The following is a 27,415-nucleotide window of genomic DNA, read 5'->3' as shown; positions in this document are numbered from 1 at the left end:
CCTAGTTATATCGTGTTGCTACCCAGTAACTATCTGAAACAATGTGCGCAAAGATTTGAGAACCTCATAAAATAAGTATGTACATATTATATTAATCATCACCACTAGTGACACAGTCAAAAGCCCGGGGTGCCTCTTCAAGTCATCGTCCCCCAGTAGCGAAGCATGGAGGTAGGCTGTTAAGATCCGCCATAAATAGTGCACATTAAACTTTGTTAGTCATACGTATTTGTGACTACGAACTATGACTACAATTATTTACAGATAGTGTTGGTTAGTTTTTAAAAATCAATTAAACCCTGCCATCATAGTTTTGGTATATTTTTGGCGATACGATAAAATTGTGCACACTTTTCGTTCACATATTTACACATATTGTTGGTTCATTTTTTTAAATTTATTAAACCTTGCCTAACCAAACTATAATAATTAAAAAATATTATTCTGTCTATACAATATTCAAAGTTATGTATGATATAATAATTGCATAATTTTAGATATTTTATAGTTAGACGAGTATTTTTTGACTATTTTTATATAGCTTGGTTTTCGCAGGGTTTAATTGAATTTTAAAAACTAGCCAACACGATACCTATGTAAATTGTAGTCTTCGTTCAATGAAAACGAATATTTGTGTAGGATCTTAACAGCCTACCTCCACCTTTCGCCACTGTCGTCCCCAGGCCTGCTATCCTCGGTAATTCTCCTGCAACCAGTAATTCAGATCGATCGCGCATCCTGGGTCACGAAATCCAACCTCCGCATTGTGTGTCTCAACACTCAACACTCGTTCGATAAAAAACTTTCCCAGCTGGTCGGTTCAAGTCATTGATATACTACTGGATGAATCATATGCTTCTTAAAATGACGCCCGATTTTCAGCGACTCGGCCAGTGTTAAAACTTACTGTTTTAATATCAGCGGACTTAAGTAACTCGATATAAGCTCACTTAATATTTGTCTCGAAAACGACCTGGCAATAATTATGAGTAAGCCCGATCTAGCTTGCCTCTTACTCTAACTAATAGTCAGCGCATGACGACTTGCTCTGTCCGCTCAGACATGAATTTTTGGTAGCTTGCAAGCTTTGGGTTGCAGATACCCTTAGGGTCACTATTCCAAGAACGCAAATTTAGTTTTACAGCCACGGCAATACGGGTGAAATTCGGGAATCCATGTTAACGGTCTTAACGCATTATACATACAAGGAAATATTATAAGACGATATTCGTAATATCTTCTTTTGTGGTACATTTTTTAAATGACACTTGTATGGGAACTCCTCATCTAGTAGTATATCAATGGTCTCAACACTCAGCACTCGGCCGATAAAAAACTTTCTGAGCTGGTCGGTTCAAGTACATTGAAATCTAACAAACCACTCCATGGGGGAAAATATCTACCTGAACTCCGAAGATCTTTAGAATAGAGTTAACAATGCTATCAGAATAAGTTTCAGTTTTTAAATGACTGAATAGATATCATTTGAGAGTTTTATATTAATTATTCTTATCAATTTATCAAATGGCCTCTTCATGTCACCATCTGTTTGCGCGCCAAAGAAGGTACGGATTAGAAGACAATATTCTATATTATTTATATAGGTAGTCGTTATGAGCACATTTAGAACATATTGGTTGAACACTTCGGGGGGGGGTGGGGGGGACAATGGGGGGCCACTTTTAAAAATACTATTCAGTTGCCTAAATGCACTACATGCCAGTTTTGTGAGCAATCTCGTCGTAATACCGCCAATAAACATTTGTTTGTTTGTTTGTTGACCGACTCAATCTGAAAACAAAAAATGTCTTTCCATCCATGCTTGAATTGTAACGATTTCGTACCCTTTATTTTCAGATAGGCCAAACATATTTTTACAATGCTGTCGATGCAGTTTTTCTCAATACTTGCATCTGTCTTATTGCTGATCAGCCAAGTGGCCAGCTACAAGATCCTGGTTATCGTCCCACCACCATCTAGGAGTCACTACAATCTGGGGAAAGGAGTGGCTGATATATTACATGATAGGAACCATGAGGTAAGAGCTAATAATATCTACATTATAAATATAATTATTACAACCAGAAATAATAAAGTCTAAGGTAGAGAGACCATGGAATGCGGCGTGGAGAGGGAGTGGAATTTACGGAGGGTTTATATGTCACGAATCATTGCATACTGGGAATGTAGATCAACTGTATATTTTTTAATACTTTCCCGAAACCAACAAATCATCGATTGGTGAAAATTTCAGATCAATAATACCAATAACAAAAATGATAGCTGAAAAGCGTGAGAAGCGCTTGCCATTCTAAAGAACCTCTAGTGGGTATAAAATAAAAACTCCATATCGCCGAGGCACTCCTAGTGTGCATGCTTTGCAGTATTAGATTAAATTGTATTTTAGTTATGTGGTTGTACCACTTGCAAAATTAACGCCCGCATCATCACCACGTCTTCTGTGGCCTTTGCACTTACACTTATAGTTTCATCACCACATTCAATCCTCAGAGGATCATATGGGCCTCCACAGAGTGCAGGTTGCATTAACAGATTTTTATTTTCCGAAAGATGAATGGCCACTTGCTCAACCTATTAGGTCTATACTCTGGACTGCAACACGTAGATATGATTTTGTTGGTATTCACAATACACATGTAACCTAATGTACACACACAGCTCGAATGTGACATTTTAGTTTGAAAAAAACAACAGATGTCTCAAGCAAAAAATTTCACTCAATATAGTATGGAGTACAGGAGGTATGATACCAAAATGTAGCATCAGCATTTGCATGTAGCTTTTTCATTACTTTCGGCTAACCGTATAACGTTACTGTCCCAACAGACAGTTGCAACTTTGCGCCTGATTTTGATTTATAACTGTATCACAGTCGAGATTAGGCTTAGAATCATGTTTTAGGTAGGTATGTGACAAAAGACAACTGGTATCACAAATTGAATATGGAAGATTTTATTGGAATTTTGATTTGATGTTGCATCGATTATTCTGTGTGTAAATTGCTTAATGTCATTGCTTGTGATGTTGTTTCAGGTAACTCTGATTAGTTCCTTCAAAAATGACAAGCCCGCATACCGAGAGATCGCTGTGTCTAAGCTGATGGATTTAAAAAGTATGATCAAAGAGTTCACTTTTATATTAATTAATTTAGTGGTATCAAAGTGTGAGCTTTGCCAGGGTCGCCGTTGGCTTTTTGAATAAAATAATGATTCCAGATAATCTCAATTTAATGATTTATATGATTTAGTGCCTGTTTTCTTCACGCAATAAAAAATTTTAACGTCTCGATTTATATCTTTACATACATAATTTTGAAAACACTTCTGAGAAAATGTATTATAGCCAATAGAAAAAATCTTTTTGAAAAAAGTAAGTCACCCCATCCCGCTGGAATCGAACCTGCATCTCTTGGGTTTCGCGCCCGTGCACATTGACCACAATGCTAAAGGCGCCGTACTTAATTGCGACAAATTTTAACTAATGGCTCTTATAATACTCTCTGAAGTGATTTTCAAAAGTTATTTCGTCCGATTTTAAATTCAAATTACTAGCCACTGTCGATTGATTTGCATAATCTAAAAAAATAAACACACAGTGACATCTGTTTGAATAATTATGAAATACTAAGGCACAAATTATCGGTATTACAGTGATTTTAGTAAGAGTTTCGCTTTACATTCAACGTGTGTCGTTAAAAATCTGCTGCTTGTCAGATACTGCCATAGTAATATCGTGAGGCATAGAAAAGGTTAATAATATTTTGAATATTTACGACAATTATTAATTTACTTAGTATCGATTATACATTTTGGAAATACATAGTGTGTTTAAATGAAGCTGTTGAATTATTGAATGGATCAACGGTGGAGAAATAACTATCATAATTTAAACAAGACCACCGGATAAAGGAGTTTTGTGTAAAATTAGAATCACTACAACTGAGATGGTACAAGGCTTCGATTCGTGTAGTAGTACGCTCTCCATATTGCTTGATAATAATCAAGACTGGTTTCATCTGCTACAATAGGATATTGTTCATTTGGTTGGTAATACATATAAATCCCTAGTACTTAGATTATTTTAATTAATAGTTACAAAACCTTAAGTGGATAATATGACACTTAGTAAGTACATAATATGTTTTCTTTAATAGCATCCCTATAAGCAAAGTCTACCTACCTATTATCACCGGCCTTCTGCGCGCTCTGAAGCGGAGATGGCAGGCCGTGATAACGTCAAGGTCAAAGCGGGGGTGGGGGACAGAAACGCACGGGGTATTTGGTCAAGGCTGGTTTATTTCATCGTATTGCAGGGTAGTCGTTACAGATACGATACAGGTTATTGTCGTCGTTGGCGGTCGGTTGGTAATTGGCGGGCTGCAACGTGGTGTCGCGGCTGGGCTGCTGATTGATTGCTTGGCATCCGAGGCGAGTCAGTGCTTGCGGCGTGGCGATCTGCCGATGTCAGATGTGGTCTTTTTGGCGGGCTGTCCAGAATGCTGGCTTGGCTTCACGTCCGAGGCGAGCGAAGGCGAGAAGAGATTTTGCGGTCGATGCTGTTGGTTCGGCGGTTGAGGTAAGAGAGAGCTTTTTTGCGCGCGTTCAACTGACAGGCGGCGTCATGTTCATCCGTCGGTCGGGAACCTCTCTGTTTTACCGACGGATTGACTAGTGGCGGCGCGAGCGGCCGTTTTTGATAGACCGCGTCTGTTTTGGCGGGAGTTTGACGAATTTGAATTTCAAGGAGACGGGTTCCGCTCGGCTGAGGGTTGCGATCACCGCGAAGAGTGGACGTAGGCTGTGGTATTTTGGGAAATATGATGGTTCGGTCCGCCCTTTGAGGTAGTCTCCTGTGGGAGATTTCCATCTGGTATCACTATCATTACCAATAGCTCGTCCATCTTCAGTTTCTTGATTTTAGCAATTTACAGACGACAGATTAGATGGAGCTAATAGATTTATTTATAAAACAGCGTAATAACAGTTTGAAAGCATTCTCTGATGAATTTCTGTGTTCTTCCAGATGACTCAATGGTGGGTTTCTTCATGACCAATCATTCCAAAATGGAAACCATGAGAACGGTGGGCACGTGGATGGAGCTGACCGTCAGAATGTTGATGGAGGACCCTCAAATTGAGAAGCTCTACAAGAGCAAACAGGAGACCTTCGATTTGGTTGTTGTGGAGCACTTCTTAAATGAGGCATTGATTGGGTAAGAATTCTACTGCTGTGATTATAGGCATTAATATTATAATAATTAAAATAACCCGTCCTTAATGAGTCGTTGAACTACCAATGTATACATTAACTATAGAGTTTAGGTTTTAACCAAAGAATGAGTTTTAGGCATTTCAGCACATCTATTCTATACACAAGGCCGCTGTCTGCGGCTATCGAGGGTACATTGTTACAATAAGTTAGCCGTCTAAACTGTCAAAACTGTCTATCTCGCTCTAAAAGTTAACACAGGCAAGACAGGTGCTGTTAAAAGATAGCACTTATTGTAATAATTACAACTAATTTATTGTAACAATTATAATACCTCTAAACACAAATATGATAAACTACTCTCGATAGTCGCCGATAGCAGCCTTGTGTATAGAATAGATGCGCAGGCATGTGTTATGAGTAGAATTGAGAGGAGAATAATTGGCTCTGAAATATATGGTAATCTAGTTACAAAATCTGTACTAAACTAATTTCCGACTAAATCGGACATGACACACCGGCTCTGAGGTACACATATAAAATATCAATTTGCTTATCTCTTCCAGCTTTGGAGTGAGGTTTGACTGCCCAGTGGTCCTGATATCTTCGGTTTCTATGATGAGCTGGCTGGCTACATTTACCGGCAATCCAATTTCCCCAGCTACGGTCCCAAATGTCTTCCTGCCGCTGTCAAACAACATGAACTTATTGGAGCGGACACTCAATACTGGAATGGCACTTTTCCAAGAGTTTATGGGATGGTAAGTGATTATGTTTGTAAATATGCCTATCACATCCGCTTACTAACATCAACCTGCCATACTACAGCCTCACAGCATCGGCAAGTAGCTGAGTGCCAGGTTCTGCGCCTCTTGCTATGTCGGCAAATCGTTTGCCTAGCAATGCTACAAGGTATAGGAAGGCTGTTGACAACGTTGGATAATATTAAGCTTTGCCACAATGGTACTGAGTGATGCACTCTAATGTGGCATGTTACAAACACGTGAACCGTCTCTTCGTGATCACATCTAGCAAAAACTAATAAAACTGTCCAAGCGTCCGTGATTTGGTTGTGCCAGTGTTCTCTTGTGAATTATCCATTGAGTAAAAAAAATAGTTTATTTATCAAGTACATTAAGACGAAAATTTGGAAAAAATCCTGACACTGGCTAGTAATCAAGGCAGGGCTCGAAATGGAGCGCCGTTCCAGTTCACAAAATCGCCAAAACTCTCCTCCGTCTCGTGGAATAATTTATTTGACCGCCTGAGCTACATAGGCCATATAACAAAATTCTAACTTACTTATTTTCATAAAATACGTATAAAATTAAATAACCATGTTAATATTTTTCCGGTTCGTAAAATCTTCCATTTCAAGCACTGAATCAAGGTATATTATCTATTATTGATACCTTGATTCAAACCACAAATGCTAGTCATTGCATGACTATTAGATAATTTGGTAAAGCACCTTAGCCGATATCCAATGCAGGTTAAAGTCTTGTATGTTGCCATATTTGTTTCATTGTTTTTGTAATAGGTGTGTTTATCAGGTGTTTTCAAAATGTTGCATTTATATATTTTATTGCCATGTTCGATCCTAAGAAGATCATAATGATCTTATGGGCCTCCAAAGAGTGGAGGTTATATTATCAGATTTTGTTAGCCACTTGCTCAACCTATTAGGTCCATACTCTGATTCCAAATACACACTGAAAAAAACAACACGTAATTTATTATAACCAGATCCGGGACCTACATCATTATGGGCTGACACCTTCGTTTGTGTTTATAAATAGATTATTATTACGATATAGTATATACAAAAAACATACAATTGTCAATATTATGTTTTCAATATTTCGAAGCAAACTTTTGACATTTAACTGAAGTAAATGTAAATTCTAAAAAATATTTAGTTGTGTACTATTCACGGAAATATATCCATCTATTAAAAGATCCATATTTTGTTTTATTCATTAGATGTTTGCTGTGCAAAACAGACTGAAAACACAACGATTTTTTTAGTTTCACTGAAGTTTCCTCACTATTCGGCCAGAATTTTCTTTATAAATTAATTATAATATAATTCTTATTAAATGAGAATTGAAATAAAATAACAATACTTTTTCCTGTTGCTTGATTTACAGGTGGTTTTTCCTGCCAGCTCAGAAGGCATTGTATGAGCAAGTGTTCAGCGCAGAAGCCAAGAAAATGCCATTCGAGAAACTGCCAACCAAAGTGGCTGTGGTTTTGATTAACAGTCATCCATCCCTTAATGTCGCCAGGCCTTTCCTGCCAAATGCTGTGGAGGTCGGAGGATATCATATTACAGATCCAAAACCACTACCGCAGGTTATTTTGAATGAATATAATTTTTATTTATTTATTAATATTTTAACATTTATTGAATGGGAAAGAATGGGCCTTGAGATCATAATATATTATGCAATTAAATCATACATAACCATGGCTCCCACATCTTGAAGCGGGCCCCCAGGCCAGGAGCTATGGTGGGCTCCCCTACCTATTGCTAACCCAAGTGGTTTCCACGGAACCCCATGGATAAGGGTATTCCGTGTATTTTTAGCAATTTTTAAATAAATCCAGTTCATTTATTGAGTTGTCAGCACTCAGCATATTATTACGAACCACTGATCGCGACCTTCTTTTATGGTAACCAAGTAACATGCAACCCTTCGCCATATTGGATAAAAAGTCATTTTATAAGTCAGTAAACACGCTTAAAATAAATATAAAATAAAATTCTACACGCAAATTATCATTTAATAAAATTATATCAATCATTGTAATATTATCACATCAAATTACTTTGCAGTCATATATTTTTAAATGTTAATAATCAATAATATTTATTTTGTGGTGTGTTTTTCTCACATAACTGGTCGACCTGCCACGCCAGGCCCCCTCTAAGCCCGGGCCCCCAGGTTAAAGCCCTGTCAGGCCCCCCCTTGTGGGGGCCATGGGCAGGGGTAACAGGTTAATGGGTTTTTTTATTAAATTGGTTTGGAGCATATTATGTTAACGTATTCTTTCACCTTTTCAGGAATGTTCCTTTAACACATTGATCGCCAACTAGTTTTACATAAAATAGTTAAAAAATGATTATTTGTTTCTAAGGTATTATTTGATAGGTTATGAAAGAATATACAAATACGGAATAAAAGTTTTCAAATTGGGTAGTATAATACCTGGATACACATAAACTGGAAATATACGTATACATACATTATAATCATTTTTGTAATTCAATTTTTTTTATTATTTACATCATTTTTATAACTTACATTTTTATAATCTATTTATATTTATATTGTATCGAAAAATTCACTGCGCGCGTGTCCGCCGGCGCTGTAGAACAACTTTAAAGTAGGTCTTCTTTGCCGGTCACCGGTGACCCCCATGGCCCCCTTAAAGGAATCCAATGCCGGTTACCGGTGACCCCTATGGCGATCAAAGTGTTAAAGACTCTAATCAAAAAACACAAAAGAACACTCTTATACAAATGCGTTGTGTAATTTTTGTCATGTGTACTATAAATAAAATGCACACATGCGTCTGGAATTGGAACTGAAATGGAAACAGAATTTGCAATATTTCATATCAACGATATGACGAAAATTACTTTTTGATGCACTAAAAACAACAAAAATACTGCCCATCGACTTTAGCCATTTTAGTAATTTCCCGTATCTGAATATTGCAGGAATAAACCTGTAATAGCCCGTATCTTGCCTCTAAGCTGTCGAGCGTATTGCATGACGTGTGTTGAATTATTCAGCTTCAAAATGTCACTTTCGAATTATTTAAAAGGTAAAGCAGTAAGTAATATAACAAATTTTGATGTTTATCTTTATATATATCACATTTTATTGGATGTTATCATGATATTAGCTGTCATGTGCTTTGCTTTACCACTTTTTACGTTACGGGTTATTGGCATGCTATGTAGTTACAACATGTGTGAACTATTAACAGTCAGATACGGGATAATAAAAATTTAGTTTTTTAGCTTCGTGCACAATTTGTAAAAAGTCACTTACGGGATATTAACATTAGGCCATCGATATGTGAATTGCGGAAAATATAAATTTAAAACCTGGAATTAAATGTACTAAAATGAAACAGGACTGCAGACTATTCACGTAAATAGCGGGAAAATGTGAATTCCGGGCAGTATATCATCGAAAATAATATAGATCAATTACATTTAGGCTTCAAAAAGGTTTTTTCAACATCTTTGTCTATTGTAAATATAATCATCAATTTCATTCTTATGCAGGATTTGCAAAAGGTTCTCGACGATGCAAAGGATGGCGTCATCTACTTCAGCATGGGAAGCAACCTTAAGAGTTCAATGATGTCCAAAGAAGTCCAAAAGGATATAATGAAATCCTTCTCAAAGTTGAAGCAGACGATTCTGTGGAAGTTCGAAGAAGAATTACCAGGAAAACCAGACAATGTCGTCATCAGAAAGTGGATGCCTCAAGATTCTATCTTAGGTAAATATTTTTGTCTGCTATAAATGCTTCAAAGTACCTACTTGATTAACTAAAATTATACTTATTAAATTATAATTTGCTATTTTATGTGATTGTTTATAAATAAAAAAACAGTTTATTCTATAAAAGACTTTTTTTAAGGCTTGCAACATTAATTGGCATCCTTTATCTCAGTGCAGCCTATATAAGATGTCGTAATTTCTACTAAACACACGGCCTACCTACCAATTTATCTAAATTATGTCAATTTGAGTTCCTATAATGTTCTCAAAAATGAGTTGATATTTTGTTGATTCATGATCACATTACCTACAACTCCCCCATCACAAATAATCATATTACATCTGACCTCCTCCCACCCCGTATGTCATATTATATGGACGACCCCTAAGCTAAGATACGTATTAAAATGTTGTTTACAAGATTTAAAAAAAATACATATTATAAAAATGACCTCTGTTTCAGCTCACCCCAATGTGAAGTTCTTCATTTCACATGGTGGCCTTCTGAGTTGCACGGAAACGGTGCATTACGGAGTTCCCCTACTCACAATTCCAATTTTCGGAGACCAGAACCACAACGCTAAGGCCATTGAAAATAGGGGACACGGTGTCATCGTGGAATACACAAACCTCACAGAAACATCGCTAACGTGGGCCATCAATGAGATGCTGACCAATCCAAAGTAAGTTATAATCAAGCATTCCAAGGATGTGTTTATAGCCAGAAACAGCTGTCATTGTAATAACATTAAAACTTAAACAGCGTTTTCCGATTTTGGAGGAAAGTAGTCTTTCTCTGAGGTGCAGATGTTATTGTTGGAATGATCCATTGAAATATAAATTGAGCAAATATATTACACTCTTTAAAATATAACTTATGGTTTATTTCAGATACGAACAAAACGCTAAACAACTTCGTAGACTATACCACGACAGGCCAATGACACCACGTGACACGGTCGCCTTCTATATAGAACACACCATCAGGTCGGGTGGTGCACCGCACCTCTCTCCACCCAGGATATCCAGATGCTCTGATCTTCTGCTGGATGTGGTCGCTCTGATTGCCGTCCCTCCATTCTTGGTGCTAGTATTTGTGATAATGGCCTGCAGGAGATGCTTCAAGGCAAAGGATGACAAAAAGAAACAGAAGGACGTCAAAGAAAAGGGAAGCAAGAAGAAGAATTAAAGCGGTGATAGATTGTGATAAATAAAATAAGCAATAAATATTACGTTGCGTATGAGGTGAATTTTATGTTAAACGTTTTGAACAAAGTATGTTTTATGTACAAGCGAATTGAAATACCCCTCACCCAGTGAAACAATTTTTGTATTTTAGAAGTACATATTTTGATGATTAAAATTACTGTTTATACAATAAAGTAAAGTTTAATACGAAGAATTTCAATAAACACTATATCGGTGGTCAAAATGTTACAATACAACAACACACCATGTGCCAGACGCTTAGTATTCGACTGCCGCTAAACGTTCGGTCACTGACAGTTTAGTCATTTAATGAGTGAGTGTCGACTCCACTCATTAGTGACAGAATTGAGAAATCAATGACAATCCGGTGCATTGCGCATAAAATTCATGCAAGTATAGTGTTGTATTCATGTTCACATATTTTCTTATCTTTACAATCCAATATTTGTTTGAATTCAGTGCGCAACATACTTGACTGTTTTGACAGATACCCAAGTCTGCCACTATTTGATGGCTTTATCAATTAGGTGAATTGCACAATGACATCTCTGCATCTGGCCCTAGGTTTTACTTGTTTTCATGAGGGGCTATTCTTAAAACCTAAAATGTTGACAATGTGAAATATTGTGAAATATATTTTTATTTTTGTATTACGATTGTTGCATAAATACATAAATAATAATATGGTGAACGTTTATTAAAATGTTGTCTTATTAATTACCTACCTACAATAAAGAAACCAAAAATTCTGTTTCCAAAAACTGATATGTCGACAATTCAATATTTATTTATTAACAATATTTCTGTGTTTCAAGCGTATATGATTGGTTTTAATGATAGTTTTTTTTCCATTGTATTATTAGAACAATATGGCTAATTATTAATATTAGCTGATGAACTCTTAATAATTGTAATAAATATAATACAATCGCAGATATATCTTTTTAATTTATAGCTTTCAGTAAGTAAGACAGGTTTTGATATAGATAATTAAAAATTATGTAAAATCACATAGGTATTACAATATTTAGTTAGATTTTAACCATATGTGGCCTTATCGGTTTTTGGAAATATATGCCTCAATTATCCTAATCCTAAATACCACTCCACCCTAATAATATTCAGTTAATTTTGAAGTTAATATTATCAGTTTTATAAGTGTCGATGGCCACGGCTAAAGCTAGCAAGTAATTGTTTTTCAATTTGTGTATGAGTCAGAGTATGGACCCAATAGGTTGAGCAAGTGGCTGACATCCATTTCTCGTAAAAACTAAATCTGTTAATACAAATTCATAGTTTTATGACCAATATATACCATTCCGCAGTGTAGTGGTAAATCATCTGTCTTTGAAGCCGTGGGTACAGTAATTTACCTACATTATGCCTTGTGATCCCCATATGATCTGATTGAGGAGTGAATATGGTCAAAGAAGAAGAAGAAAATACTTTGTGAGGACATGATAACAAAAAATATGAAGAAAACACATCCATATAATAATATAGTATAATAGCATGCATTATTGTCTGCATACCGACACACTACCCTCTATTTTATATTATTTAATAAAATAAAAATACTAGATAACTTTAAATCCGTTTATATATTGACATATGTTATCAATTGTCCTTATCACTTTGTAAGTACGGTTATTGCTAAGTAAAAAAGGCTTTATGAACATTTTTTGATTGTATAGAACTTTATTTTTACCGTGCCAAAGGACATTGTCAAAAGTAACCCCGCGACGAAAGTACAAAATTTTTGCTAGGATGTTAACAATAGCAACGAACAACCAAAATGATGTTTCTTACTTTATTACATTTTGGCTGTCAGAAAATATAGCTTACTGATTATGGTGTCCTGCCATTCACCTAAACTATATAATATTATAATGAGGAGACATAGTGGATTTAAAGTGGTGATTTTACTTATGGGATCATTGCACTGCATTTGAACAGCACTCTGGAAATAAAAATGGCAATTTCTATTTTCGTAAAATCAACATCATTGTTTAATTTCTTTCTTATAGGTATATATATCTTCTTAATAAAGTATTCTAAAATGTTGATAGTTATACCATTAAGAAAGAAATAAAACATTTTCAATGACTTGCCAACATTTACAAGAATGGGAACTACTGTTTTTGTGTTGCGTTATTTGTTCAATGCGACGGCTTGATTTAAAATAAATTTAATGTATAATAACCATGGCCCCCACAAGGGGGGGGGGGCTGACAAGGCTCTAGTCTAGGGGCCCGGGCTTAGGCTCCGCCCGGCATGGTGGGTTGAACAGTTAATTGAGATAAACACACCACAAATTTGCTCTAATATTTAAAAACTTGCCTGCAATGCTATTTTAGTTTAAAACTTTTAATATTTCAAAATATATGGCTGTGCGATGGAATTTCATATGATATAATTAAATGACAATTCACGTGTAGAATTTTATTTTATAATTAATTGTGTTTTCTGACTAATAAAAATGCCTATTTATCAAAAATCGTGAAGGGTCACATGTTACATGGTTACCACAAAAAGGGGTCGCTATCAGTGCTTTATAATTTGGTTTCGAGTGCTGAAAACTGAATAATTCAATTAGTGGATTCATTTAAAAATAGAGAAAATCGCTTAAATATACACGGATTGCACTTAATTTGACCTTGTGGCATCCTGAGCTATCGTGGAATACTATTTAGGAAACACTAGTGTAGGAAATCACATTGCTCTTAACGTTAGCGATAGGAAGGGGGCCCGCCAAACATACTGATCAGGGGGTCCTCTTCAGTGTATCGGGGCCATGATAATAACAATAGAAAAATAACTGTTATAAAATATAAAATAACTGTTATAAAATATAACATAATATATAAAAATATTGTTTTATTTTGTTTACTTGTAAAGTTTTAAATAAATTGTCACTAATGCCCTTATTGCTGAGAAAGTTGATATTATATGACTTGTTGATATATATACACACAATAAATATATTATTATCATGTTAGTGCCTATTAATAATTATGCAGGCAATCCTGATTGCACAAGACTGATGTGACAGAGGAACTTGTTTACAAGTTGAAGTCATTGTCTGTGGGGTTAATAACCTTAATTGCATTTCAACTAATAATAATAGGTAAGTATATAGTTTTTATTACATTTTTAATTATTATCCAATATTGATTACCTAAATGAATATTATTATTACTCATGTATATTAAATATCCACCTATAATAATTATTACTAACCTCACAAATTATTCATGCAAGGATAATAATATTATTGAGATAAATTTTCTGTAACCATAATATTATTATCATTCATGTTTAAAATATTTTTTTTATTTTAATTAATTATCTGGGCATCAGAAATGTACCCCCATATTTCTTTTTTTTATACAATAAATAAATAATTCACAAGTTTTAAAATACATTTTTGAATCATGTGTATTTTTCATTTGCTTGCAAAAGAAAATTTATGTTTACACGGGGGCTTAAATCTACACTATATGAAAAAGACATTCTCCACATAAGCACAAAAAATTAGCATCATGCCTGATTTTAGACGGCATGCCAAACTTCAAATTGCAATTCTCCCATTATGATCATAACCATGGCCCCCACATCTTGTAGCGGGCCCCCCTACCCATCGCAAGGGTTAAAGGCAGTGAGACTTTTTACAGAATCATTTTCTAAATGTCGTTTCAGGTGTTAATAAATCCTGATCCGTGCCACGTACAAATTAACTCGCGGGTTCTTGTAAACGTCATAACTTCTGAATACAAACATTCTGTGTATTTATTTTCTAAACAATATTTATCATTTTAGTGTGAAAATATTCACGATAAACTCGATAAACATGTTGTGTTGGTAAGTTTTCACAAATATTTATCATTCCGTTCCTATTTCATATTTTTTAAAGGATTTATTCCGAAAATAGCTGGCCTACAAGTGCCTACTAGTAAAAATTGGCTGGCAGTGATAAGGTTAACCTTAAGGTATTCGGTGTATTTTTAGCGATTTTTTTGTATTGTTGAATAAATCCATTTGAATTATGGATTTATCGAATATCAACACACAGTAATCAAATATTGCATCACACAACCAGACATTTTAAAACATTAAGACTTTACAAATAAAATAGCGCCGCAGGTGACTTTTTTCCCCATTAGGGCAAAATTGTGATGTGTGTTTATCTCATTTATCAGGTCGACCAGCCCCGCCGGGCCCCCCAATGCCCGGGCTCCCAGGCTAGAGTCCTGTCAGCCCCCATTGTGAGGGCCATGATCATAATTATCTGAAAAACACGGATGAATCAGATATTCTCCATTTAATTCCTTATCTATAATTCCAGCCATGCTGCCTGAATCAATTCTCAAGGGTAGCTGAAAATAGTGTGGGTGAGATTATATCACCTTGCCAGACGCCGTTGGCAAAAAAATGTACATAATACTTTGTAAAGGTTGAAGGACACTGTTGCGATGCTGACTGTTTGTTTATTATATTCAATGGTACTTGCGTTACCACCGTAAAACATTCTTCTTCCTCCTTATGCAAAAAGAAGGGAAAGCAGAAAAGGAAATAGATAGAATGAACAGTAATGACCCAAATACCAGAGAGTGACACAATTATAATTCAGAAAATAATCATTATGGCATAACAGTGATTGGCCAATGTAAAAGTTATACAACTGCACTCCATTATGCAATAGCGAAGAGTGGAGGTAGGCTATTAAGATCCGCCATAAATAGTGCACATTAAACTTTGATAGTCATACATATTTGATTTTATTGAACTAACACTACAATTTACAGATAGTGTTGGTTAGTTTTTAAAAATTAATTAAACCTTGCCTAAACCAAACTACAATAGTTTTGGTATATTTTGGGCGATACGACAAAATTGTGCACACTTTTTATTCATACTTATTTGTTTTCGTTGGATTAAGAATACATATTACGCATATTATTTGTTCATTTTTTTTAAATTCATTAAGCCCTGCTTAAACCAAACTATAATAGATAAAAAATATGGTACTGTTCGGTTATCAGGAATACAGCGGAAAACACATTTTGAAAATACCCGATATACTGGATTATTTGTTAGTTTAGGTTAGGTTAGGTTTGGTTTGATTAGGTTAACCTAACAAATAATCCAGTTTATCGGCTATTTTCAAAATGTGTTTTCCGCTGTATTCCTGATAACTGAACAGTACCAAATTGTCAATATTCGCCATATATACCAAAAATAATATTCTATCTATAAAATATCCAAAGTTATGTATGGTTTAATCGCTTAATTTTAGATATTTTATAGATAGACGAGTATTTTTTGACTATTATCTATTATGGCATGGTTTTAGCATGGTTTAATTGAATTTTAAAAACTAACCCACACAATCTGTAAATTGTAGTCTTATTTCAATGAAAACAAATACGTATGACTGACAAAGTTTAATGTGCACTATGTATGGCGGACCTAACAGCCTACCTCCACCCTTCCCCACAACCATTATGCTCCAGCATAGGAAAAAGCACATGGTTGCACCACTTCCCTCGATCCATCACTTACCGCAATGCAAAAATAAATACAGATATGAGAATAAAAGTAAAGAAGCCCATATATTTCTGATTTTAAAGATATATGCCACCGGTATCCATGATGCTGTCAACGAGGAGTATTTTGGCACTGTCAACATCACTAATAATATTATGCAGTCATGTGTCAACCTACAAAATATTAGTTATTTCACCACTGGCAGTTAGAAGTCACTACAACTTGGGGAAAGGAGTCGCAGATATTTTACATGAGCGGAACCATGAGGTATTGTTTATTTGTTTCATATGATTTATGTATAAGTTAATAATATATATAAGCTTGCAAACGGTTTGTGGTCCTCAATCAGTTGTTATCATCATTGTTGTGACAATGACTGACCGCAAGTTGACATAAAAATAATTATAAAATAAACCCACATGATAATCCACCACATTCGCATACACAGGGGAGAGGTCCTCAGGCCATCGCAGCTATTCTTAACAGTTAGCACTTTAGCACGTTTCCGTTATTTTCATTTGTCCAAATTAACACGGAAGCCATTCCATACATAAGGCGGTTATCAGCGGCTATCGACGGTTATCTCAGCGCTCGAAATGGAAAAGTTTACGAACCGGAGCGCTCGACAGTTTTCTGAAGATATTTCCATAGTTATCAAATTTTATGGGTATTTCATAAAAATAAGTGTGTTAGATTTTCTATTTTTAGCCTATCTGGTTCAAATGGTCAAATTATTTTTTCCACGAGACGGAGCGATAATTTTACCGATTTCACGAACAGGAACGACGCTCCGGTGCGCTCCTGTCCATTTCGAGCCCTGGGTTATCTACAATAATTCGTAATACGGCGAAAATTTAAGTTGGTAAAGATGCGTATGAAATACGTCTCTATTTGGTCAAATTTGATTATGTTCAAGCCATCACCTGAACCTCGAAATGCTCGAAATTTTGATTGAAACGTCAAACATAACATAACCTACAATTTTATTAGTCATCATTGCAGCATGTAGTAAAACAAATATTACGTTACTACTACTAGCTTGATATTAAACAGCTCGCTGGGATCTATAAATTAAGGTGGCGACCGTGATGTAATTATTTTTCAAAACAGCCGCATCTCACTTCTCAATATATAATTGAAGTACTCTTTTTCTTCTTTGGGCCATGTCCGATCCTGATAGGATCATATGGGCCTCCATAGAGTGGAGGTTTGTATTAACAGATTTTATTTTTACGAGAAATGGATGTCAGCCACTTGCTCAACCTATTAGGTCCATACTCTGACTCATACACAAATTGAAAAACAATATTTGTACTTGCCAGACCCAGGATTCGAACCTGGGACCCTCGACTCTATAGGCCGGCGTTTAAGCCACCCGGCCATCGTGGGTGTACTCTATCTCGCTATAAAAGTAAACACCGCCAAGAGAGGGGCTGTTAAAATGTAGCACTTTTCGACAGTTCGAACGGTTAACTTCTTGTAATAGTTAACTGCCTGAATACATAAAGTGATAAATGTGATATATTTATCACATTTAACTCTTTTTTGATGTTAAGTGATATGTTAGAATAGCCTCGCATGACCGCTCCGAAAAATGAAAAAAAAAAACAAAATATTCAGGTGAATGGAATTATTTATAGTAGGTAGGTATTAAAAGAAATGTTTGATTTAATATTACCATCTGGCTTGTATTAAAGAAGTGACGCAACACCATACCCATAAACAATTTAATTTTCAGCCTTATGACTCTACTTTACCTGTAGCGTCATTGAAGAAAAAGAAATAGCTGACAGATAATTAAAACATTATTATATATTGCAGGTCACATTTATTAGTCCATTCCGAAGCGACAAACCTGTCTACAGAGAAATATCAATCACATCAATAGCGGACTTAAGAAGTAAGACAGTGCAGTTATTAAAAAATAATTGTTTTTCAAAAATTACCCAAAACGTGTGAAATCTTGTATAAAATACTAATAAGACTGGATGTCATATTATATAGCTCGGAAACCCGGTGCTTGATCAAAACATGGAAAAAGTGCCGAGTGCATTTGAGCAGAGCATGTTGTATAGTATCGCCAAACCCAACATCGATACACAGTCAGAAATACAGCTACAAACTAAACAGTTATCACACATCGTATATGTATATAAGTTGACCAAGTAATGCACGGCAAAAAACTGTTAGTTGGGAAGCCTGAAGGCAAACGAAAACATGGTTGACCTTGTACAAGATGAAGTGATAGTGACAAGTTAGATTTAAAGACCTCAATCGTTTTGTGACTTTGGATAGACTGGGATGTAGGTGGATACTGGAAGAGGTTAATAACCACATATGATTATAGCGCCGAGAAAAAAATGGAGAATTTGGCCACTTCAGTCTCTAAGAATTCATATTGCTTGTCAGTCAGAATGCTCCTTGTGACTTTAAACCCACATCCACCATATACCAGTCTTCTTATTCTTCGCTGTTCCCTCATGGCTGAGGATCGTGGCCATCTTAAAATTTTGTTATCTTCTGAACGACCAAGACTTTCCATCTCTCTCAATTCTTTGCTGCAGTAGGTACTGCAGTAGTTCTGCTGGGCAGAGTGAAGGCTGCTCCCAGTAAGCTCATTCACTTGATTTTTTCAGAGAGCCAACGCTCTTTCTCTGCTTCGCCTTCCCTGGACGCTACCCAAAACCACCAACCTCTCCAGGTTATCTGGTCCGTACCAAACAATATGCAAAAAAAACTAATGCGTTCAATATACCATGCACGCAACACTAAAATCACTGTTTTTAAACCTAAACCTTTAAATCAATTTTACAACACAGTCTCTTCCAAGAACTTCTGTTATCTCCCCCTATCCTGAACCAATGTTTTTAAGATGTTACCGGACGATTTCACATCCTTGTTGTCACCATCCAATCACCGAAGTTTGAGCTTGTCAGTCGACCTCCGACCATCCAAGATGGTTCTCAGCGTTTGGGCACTGTCCATTCTTCAGAGTATACCAAGTTTAACAATTGCTGAGATATATTCTCCTTGAAAGAGCTTGTAGAGCTTCAGATGATGTCATATACGCCATTTTTTTCCTTCTAATATGGGCCCACATATCACACGCTCATCGGCCTTCGTGAGAGTCCAACACTCCGATCAATCGGTCACTATTGGTTGGATCAACGTCTTGTACATCAGAATGTTTGTATAACGGGAGAGGAAACTAGACTTCAATTGATTTTGTAAATTAAATTAGCATCCATTTACGTCCATGGGCTTTCCATTTTATTTCTTCATCAATGACATTTTTTTTCATTACCAGGAAACCGAGGTACCCAAAGCTAACAGCTATCTTATGTCTTTCCAGGTAAGTCAGCATTTACTTTCGAGGTGGCCTCACAGTCGTTTAAAAATATGGTCCAATTTATCAGCAGCCGAATGGCCATTTTCACTGGTCATATCTTGGAGCACCCAGAAGTGAAGCAGTTGTTGTATGATAAGAAAGAGAAATTTGATTTGTTGATTTTGGAATACTTCTTCAATGATGCCATGATTGGGTGAGAGAAAATTTAAATTCATAGACACTATATAATATACAGTCAAGCTCGGTTATTACGATCACGGATATAGCGAGATCTCGGATATAACGTGGAAACATTCGTTGACATTTTAGTTTATGATTTTCTCCATACATTTATTCACTTTTATAACGAGCTCCTTATCGGATATACCGAGCTAATGTGTGGATCGTTTAAAAACATTTCGATCCTAAGCAATAAAATCCGACGGACAGTATGCCGCCGGGTTCGGATCACTTTTATGACACTAGTTAATTGTCTAAGTACCTACCTAATTGGTGGTTTCGCCGACAAGATTAAAAAAGTATCCACGCTTATGGTTGAAAAAAAAAGTAAGTAGGTACCTACCAGCGTTGATTACAATAAACAACTTCTTTTGTGGTTTATGAATGCCATGCTTGTTTCGGGGAAAAATTCTAATTGTGTATTCTGGTTTGAATTGCGACTTTTTGTGTTATGTGACCGCTCATTTAAAAACACCTATTCTCTGATATAACGAGTAACGCTTATAACGAGCAAATTCAGTCGGTCCCATCTTCCTCGTAAAAACCAAGTTCTACTGTAAATAGTTTTCGAAAAAACTTCGACTGTATTCAATTTCTTCACCTATTGTAACCCTTAACAATCATTCCGACCAAGTCTCATCGACACATTATCATCGTGGTAACACTAACTTACAAATACTTTTTGTAATACTACAACAGACCATGACATAGTTTAATAAAACATTAGTGTAATTAGTAATATAAGTGAAACAATTACAATTACCCAGGCTTTGAGAAAATCACATATGTGACCTCACCAAGATCGAACCTGGAGCCCCCGGGTAAAAGGCCAGCGCCTTGCACACTGAACTATATTGAACTACTGGGTCGCCTATCAATAAAAATCATTTTAATAGATAATAGAATAGTAAAAAAAAAATAATACTTATCCCAGATTTGGAGTGAAGTTGGACTGTCCAGTGATACTGATATCACCTTTGTCCATGATGAGCTGGCTGGCGACACTCACGGGGAATCCAGTTTCTCCAGCCACCGTCCCCAACGTCTTTTTGCCGCTGACAAACAACATGAATCTCATACAGAGGACACTTAACACCGGCATGGCTCTCTTTCAAGAACTTTTGGGATGGTAAAAAATATCAATATTACATACCATTGACTATACTAGAGGGAGTGTCATGAAATTTTAATATTACAACACTCTTCCTGTCATTTCTGGAAAAATTTTATTATTGTTGAATTGGTAATCAGTAATCACAGAAAATTTATATTCTGCATGTAAAATATAACAATGTTTATTTTATAGCTTTAATACAAGTATACTATGTTTCTTATTCAAATACTCTTTCGAAAACAAATTAAAATATAAATAACTTATAAAATACTTACTAAAAAACTTAAATAAATTAAAATATAATAATTTTATGACAGTATAATATTCTCCATATCAATAAAATTGCCTTTTAATACCTTAATAATTACCGGTAGGTACTTACTTCATATATTTACCGATAATGTCTTATGTTAATTTAACATGACATACTATTGATAACAGGTGGATAATAAACCCGATACAAAAGGAGATATACAATGATATGTTTGTGTCCGAATCCAACAAAGTTCCATATGAGAAGCTGTCATCAAAGATTGCCTTAGTATTCATCAATAGTCATCCATCGCTCAATATCGCAAGACCGTTTTTACCGAATGCTATAGAGATTGGAGGACATTATATTTCTGAAACGAAGCCACTACCAGAGGTAAGAAATATTTGCGTTATATGGTTACATGTAAATTGTACGTAAAACATTTCACCGTGGCACTGTTTGCCGTGAGCTTTCTTATCGGAAAGAGATAACCGTATCGGTCTCCAATTTTATTAGATTGAATATGAACATTAATTCAATTTTCATAGCTTTTTTTGGCAAAATTGATGAATTCAAGAATGAAAACCTAACCTAACAAATAATCCAGTACATCGGCTATTTTCAAAAATCGTTTGCTGCTGGCTTCCTGTAAAGTGTAAACCGACAAGAACCGTGTTTTGTTTAGACATGAATTTTATGTTAGTACTATACAGCCCAAAGAGGTTGGACAGTCTTTAATATACAGTCATATATTTCCGATACAACATTTCACGGTGAAGTGTGATACGGCAAACTGCATACGTACAAGTTTCCGGACACGCATATCTCTCCATACCGTGTTGTGCTACTTGCATATTGTGGACGGTGTTATGCAGTAACCAGTTAAGCGACACTTTTGTGTTTTTGCGTTTTTCGTTTTAACGACAATATGAATATGTTTTCTACATTTTGCAAAAAAGATCGTGGTCAAATTCGGTCTGTATTGCCGTCTATGAGACTTTTAAAAAAATGTGTGTATACATATAAAATGTGTCTAACAATTTATTAGTGTATTATAAAGAATTTTTCTATAAAAATAATTTTATTTAAATGTAAATGGGGATTATTGGTGGTAATATATTTTTTCCCTTATTTCCAAGATGAATAGAGGCAAACTCATCGTTGCTATGGCAAGAAATGAAATGGCTTTGTAAAATAGAAGAGACATTACCAGCTCGGCAATGATTGAAGAAGATATTGTAGTATTATCAGTAGATGATAATAGTGATAATATTGCCAATATTATTGAGGCACATCAAATTATAATAATACTGATCTAAAAAAATACTAAGTTTTGTACTCAAAGATGCCAAACCCTTCTACCAATTTCTCAATAATGACGGTGCTGATTATACTGACGATGTAGAAGGATTTGGATTATCTTTGGATTTTGAAATCGAATAGAATTCATATTTTGACACTAATTTTAAGTTTTATTCATCGGTTAAAACATAACATTTACATTTATTTTTATTGCTTCCTTTTTTATTATTACTCTTACTGCGGTAACATTTTATTTATAATAGTACTTAGTTTATTCAGTTATACATACTAAATTGTAATAAACACATAATTTTCTAATAAATATTCTATGTTCATATTGTTTTTTTAATAAGCAAAACAAAATTTGTAAATAATTGATATGTTAATGGAAAATCAGTTAAGTCACACTTTTGGTGCATAGTGGAATACTGCAAAACTAATATATTTTTTTTTTTGCAACGATTACTATTTTTCAATAACCATTTACCTAATATATTATAAACAACGGATCATATTATTAAAAAAGTCTTTATACAATCACAAGGTACGTTTTCAAGTATTAATTTACAAAAAAAAATTATAACTGTATTCATTATCTTGACTAAATGGTGTACATTTTAACTTCAAATGCTTATAACTCAAAACTCCATTTTGGTGGATAACTGGTTACTGCATAACACCGTCCGTGTATACCTCTGTGCTCGTTTTTCCACACAGGACCTGCAAAAGATTATGGATAGTGCTGAGAATGGAATAATTTACTTCAGCATGGGCAGTAATTTAAAAAGTTCATTGCTGCCAAAGGAAACTCGAGAAGGTATTCTCAAGTCGCTGTCAAAGCTAAAGCAAACTGTATTGTGGAAATTTGAAGAGGAGCTTCCAGGAACACCGGACAATGTCATCATCAGGAATTGGATGCCACAAGACTCGATATTGGGTAAATAAATAAATAAAAAAACTATTTATAATATTATTCGATTTTGCAAAATATTTCACTATATCGTAGGTGTTTTGTAAAAAGGGCGAATCAACCATTTTGGCGACATCGAGATTTTAATGAAAAAACAATATGTACCTCACTAGCTTTATAGTGTAAAAACAGAGAGTTTTTATCACCACAGGAAAGTACTTAAAAACAATATTTGTTATCGGCGAATATCCACTTAGTATTACGAATAAAAAGCGAATGTGACATATCATCAAAAAAATTTCTACAAACACGTATTTCAAAAACACAAGTTTTCAGGAGAGACAAATAACAACTTTATATTCTCAGTTTTAAATTCAGAAATAAATTTTCTTATATGAAATATCCATTTAGTATAGTTACATATATTTTCATGAAAAAAATGTTATGTTTCTTCAATCTATCGTACTACACTTTAGACCGATCAGTCATATTGTCGAAGATACGAGTATACGTTGCAACTTTACTGTGAATCACTCCACAATATTTCTGCAGTAAACGCGTATCTTGACTTACTAGAAAGAACTCCAGTATAATCATCTGTCGAAGTCCAGTATTCTATATACTTACAGACACGAAACTCATGATACGAGTTTACAATATTTATAAAAGTCTTTTATTGTGATACGATTTTTTTCTAACTGCTTAAATCTATTATGTTATAAAGTAATAAAGTATGTTTTGAGATACGTGTTAGTGGAATATGTGTGTATTCAAATTCTGAATTCATTAAATCAAACAATTCAAAATTGACAAAACTTGAGATACGAGTTTGTAGAAAATTAGCGACGATATTAGGCCATTTAAAATATTATATTATAATGCCTATTATAAGGACAGTATTCTTTCTAAGCTTTATTATAAACTTGTTAGACATTTATAATCATACACAGGTAATTAACAGATAAAACCCTCCTCCTGTAAAATAGCATTTTGGTTATTCGGCATTCGCCCTTTTTACAAAACACCGACGATATCATACAATTTTTTTCAACTCCCTCAGATTAGTAGTGCACAAACCGTGGCCTGCCATTCCTATTATTGCGAATTAACTGTTAGCCTCAGCACGCTTGATACCAGCATGCAGTATTTGTGATCTCACTAACGCTGACACTTAATTTCATCTTGTAAATATGTTTGTAATACAGAATGGATACTGACTCGATTGTCTAGTACAGTGCAACTTCTATATCAAGTCTTCTACATTATATTGGACATTTATTGATATAAAACCCTTCCCCCACATTTACTTTCCTCGCCTTTCACCCATAATTCAGTGTGTGTTGGATGTCGCATGGAGTTTTATTCATATTAAAATGCCTAAACCTTTGCGGAAACAGACGAAAAGCGGTATTTTGAATGTAGAAGTATTGTGAGGAGGAGAAACGGAAAAGAATGCTTTTAATTACTCTCAATTAATAGTAGGTACCAGAGTTGGAATATCTGACATGACAACTCAAGACGCAAAGAGCATGTGAAGTAATAGAATCAGCATATGCTATATAATGATATAGAAGACTAGATATAGAAGTTGGTTTTGACCTATTTGATTTAAAGTACTGTATTCCACTGATTATAAGATGAATGTATTTTTTCTATTTTTGTGTCTAAAAAACTCTTTTGTGTATAAAAATTATATTTTATGAGATAATGGAGAGATTAATGACCATAAGTTGAAACATAATCCAGTTAAATTGAAAACCAAATCTGAAGTAGTATCGGACTCTTAGTGTATGGCCTGAGTGACGTGCGCAACTCAAATGTATAAACGTATAACCAAAAAAAGATGTTGTGGACAAAGATTTTCACATACAGTTATACGTTTGAGTTGTGCATGCCGCTCAACGCTCCGCCGAACGCTGTCCACTCAGGCCGTACACTTATGGTGAAGTAAAACCTTGGATTGCGAGTAACTTGGTCTATGAGCGATTTGCAAGATGAGCAAAAAAATTTAATAAACTATATACATATAATATGCAATATTTTCTAGCACACCAAAACACCAAGCTCTTCATATCACATGCCGGTCTTCTGAGCCTTACTGAGACCGTACATCATGGTGTACCCGTCTTGTCTATTCCCGTTTACGGAGACCAGCAGCACAATGCCGCAGGAGCCACATTGAGAGGCCATGGTCTTACGATCGATTACACAAACCTTACGGAAGTGTCGCTGTCCTGGGCATTGAATGAGATGCTGACTAACCCAAAGTGAGTTATAAACAATCCATACTCGACAGATTTTTCCACATTGTAGTAACAGTACTCCATAATTAAAACTCAATTAACAATAAATACTGACTCCTGCAATCCAGCTAACTGCACTTTTAACCAAAAATGACCAAAATGCATTTTGTTAGAAAGCTTTTTTTCTATGCACAAATTTCAAACTCCTAAACCTATAAATAAATGCGTTATCGTTTTTCACTCAAAACAGTCAACCGCAGGTGCCAAATTTCCAATATCAAATGAAACAACAACTCCGATCTTTATATAAATTTTCTTTATATATAAAAAGGAAGCTAAAATAGTATCTTCATTCATAGTGCAGCTTGTTTGTAAAAAAAAAAATATTTTTGGAATTGTTAAATTCCGCTCGATAGTTAAATTATTATGTTTTTTCTCCTTCCTGAACAATTTGCCCAAATGGAGTTAGCCGGTTTGCAGATTAAGTAGTCAATACTGATATACCTCAAAGATGTAGAAAAAAACCTTGTTTTGTAGAGATAGAGCCTAAATATATGAAATTGAATTAGTTACCAGGGTTAATAAATAAATTGGCTGCAATCTATTTCGCAACAACGCTGAGATTTTTATGAATGTTTTCATTTTACGAGTATTTTACCTACATTCGCCACGTGATGTTTAAAACAGTAATATTGTATCTAATAACCATCTACGAAATCGGGAGCATCAGTTGTTTGCTCTTCCAATATGTATGACTAAGGCTGGTCGCACATGAAAATTGTGTCGACTGAGGATATAGTCATAAATCAAAACCAGGCGCAATGTTCCAATTATCTTCTGTGTGCACAGGCGAGGCCTACACATACACTGATGTGGCATTTGCTTTTATACCTGTGCCCCATACCCAAATTTAACGTGTTGCAGTCGAGATGAGTTTCTATGGACGATTGGGCTTTGCCGTTGATGATAATATCTATTAATTAACAGGGCAATAAATCAAATTACATACTTTGGATACCGATATATTTCGCTTACGTGAGAATAAATCTAATTGAATTTGCAGATATAAAGAGAATGCTAAGCGACTTCATAGGCTCTATCATGACAGGCCGATGAAACCGAGAGACCTAGTCTCCTTCTACGCAGAACATGTCATAAGATCTGGCGGAGCGGCTCACCTCTCACCCACCAAGATATCCAGATGTTCAGAATTACTTCTCGATGTGATAGCGTTGATATTGATTCCAATGATAGTTGCGGTTCTTTTTTTAATTATTATATGTAGAAAATGTTTTAAAGTCAATAACGACAAGAAGCCGCTAAAAGATGTCAATAAGAAAAAGAAAAATTAAAAAATAAAATATGAGTCGCATTTTTATTTTATTCAGAACTTATGCATTTTTAATTATTGTTTTCTAAATTAATACACTGAAAATAGCGGAATTGTATATTGGATGACGGCACGGTATTTGAAATATCTCCACAAATTTCCCTCATCTTCCTGAAAGTTGTTGA

At 35.1% G+C, this 27,415-nt stretch overlaps 2 protein-coding genes across 2 annotated transcripts in view; both read left to right on the top strand.

Moving 5' to 3' along the window:
- Window positions 1–11,728, top strand: part of LOC147066858 (UDP-glycosyltransferase UGT5-like) — a 36,423-nt gene extending 24,695 nt beyond the window's left edge. Inside the window, exons 2-9 of the mRNA XM_085954046.1 lie at window positions 1,858–2,038; window positions 3,055–3,133; window positions 5,044–5,233; window positions 5,796–5,990; window positions 7,380–7,584; window positions 9,533–9,752; window positions 10,218–10,437; window positions 10,646–11,728. Coding sequence (XP_085810172.1) covers window positions 1,880–2,038; window positions 3,055–3,133; window positions 5,044–5,233; window positions 5,796–5,990; window positions 7,380–7,584; window positions 9,533–9,752; window positions 10,218–10,437; window positions 10,646–10,943 — 1,566 coding nt within the window. The 5' untranslated portion in view covers window positions 1,858–1,879 and the 3' untranslated portion in view covers window positions 10,944–11,728. The remainder of the gene's footprint in view (window positions 1–1,857; window positions 2,039–3,054; window positions 3,134–5,043; window positions 5,234–5,795; window positions 5,991–7,379; window positions 7,585–9,532; window positions 9,753–10,217; window positions 10,438–10,645) is intronic.
- Window positions 11,729–13,999: 2,271 nt separating this feature from the next.
- On the top strand, window positions 14,000–27,266 carry LOC147066857 (UDP-glycosyltransferase UGT5-like). Its single transcript, XM_085953721.1, has 9 exons — window positions 14,000–14,090; window positions 16,594–16,777; window positions 18,332–18,410; window positions 19,863–20,052; window positions 21,013–21,207; window positions 21,634–21,838; window positions 23,465–23,684; window positions 25,705–25,924; window positions 26,964–27,266. The coding sequence occupies exons 2-9, from the start codon at window positions 16,598–16,600 to the stop codon at window positions 27,250–27,252; spliced, it is 1,578 nt and encodes a 525-aa protein (XP_085809847.1). The 5' UTR covers window positions 14,000–14,090; window positions 16,594–16,597; the 3' UTR covers window positions 27,253–27,266.
- Window positions 27,267–27,415: the final 149 nt, after the last annotated feature.

Source organism: Rhyacophila brunnea, unplaced genomic scaffold (assembly GCF_057557595.1).
Source record: "Rhyacophila brunnea isolate RB1 unplaced genomic scaffold, BYU_Rbru_1.0 scaffold_4, whole genome shotgun sequence".
In the NCBI taxonomy this organism is placed as follows: domain Eukaryota; kingdom Metazoa; phylum Arthropoda; class Insecta; order Trichoptera; family Rhyacophilidae; genus Rhyacophila; species Rhyacophila brunnea.
Note: the sequence above shows the minus strand (reverse complement) of the source record. Positions and strands in the feature narration are given on the sequence as shown.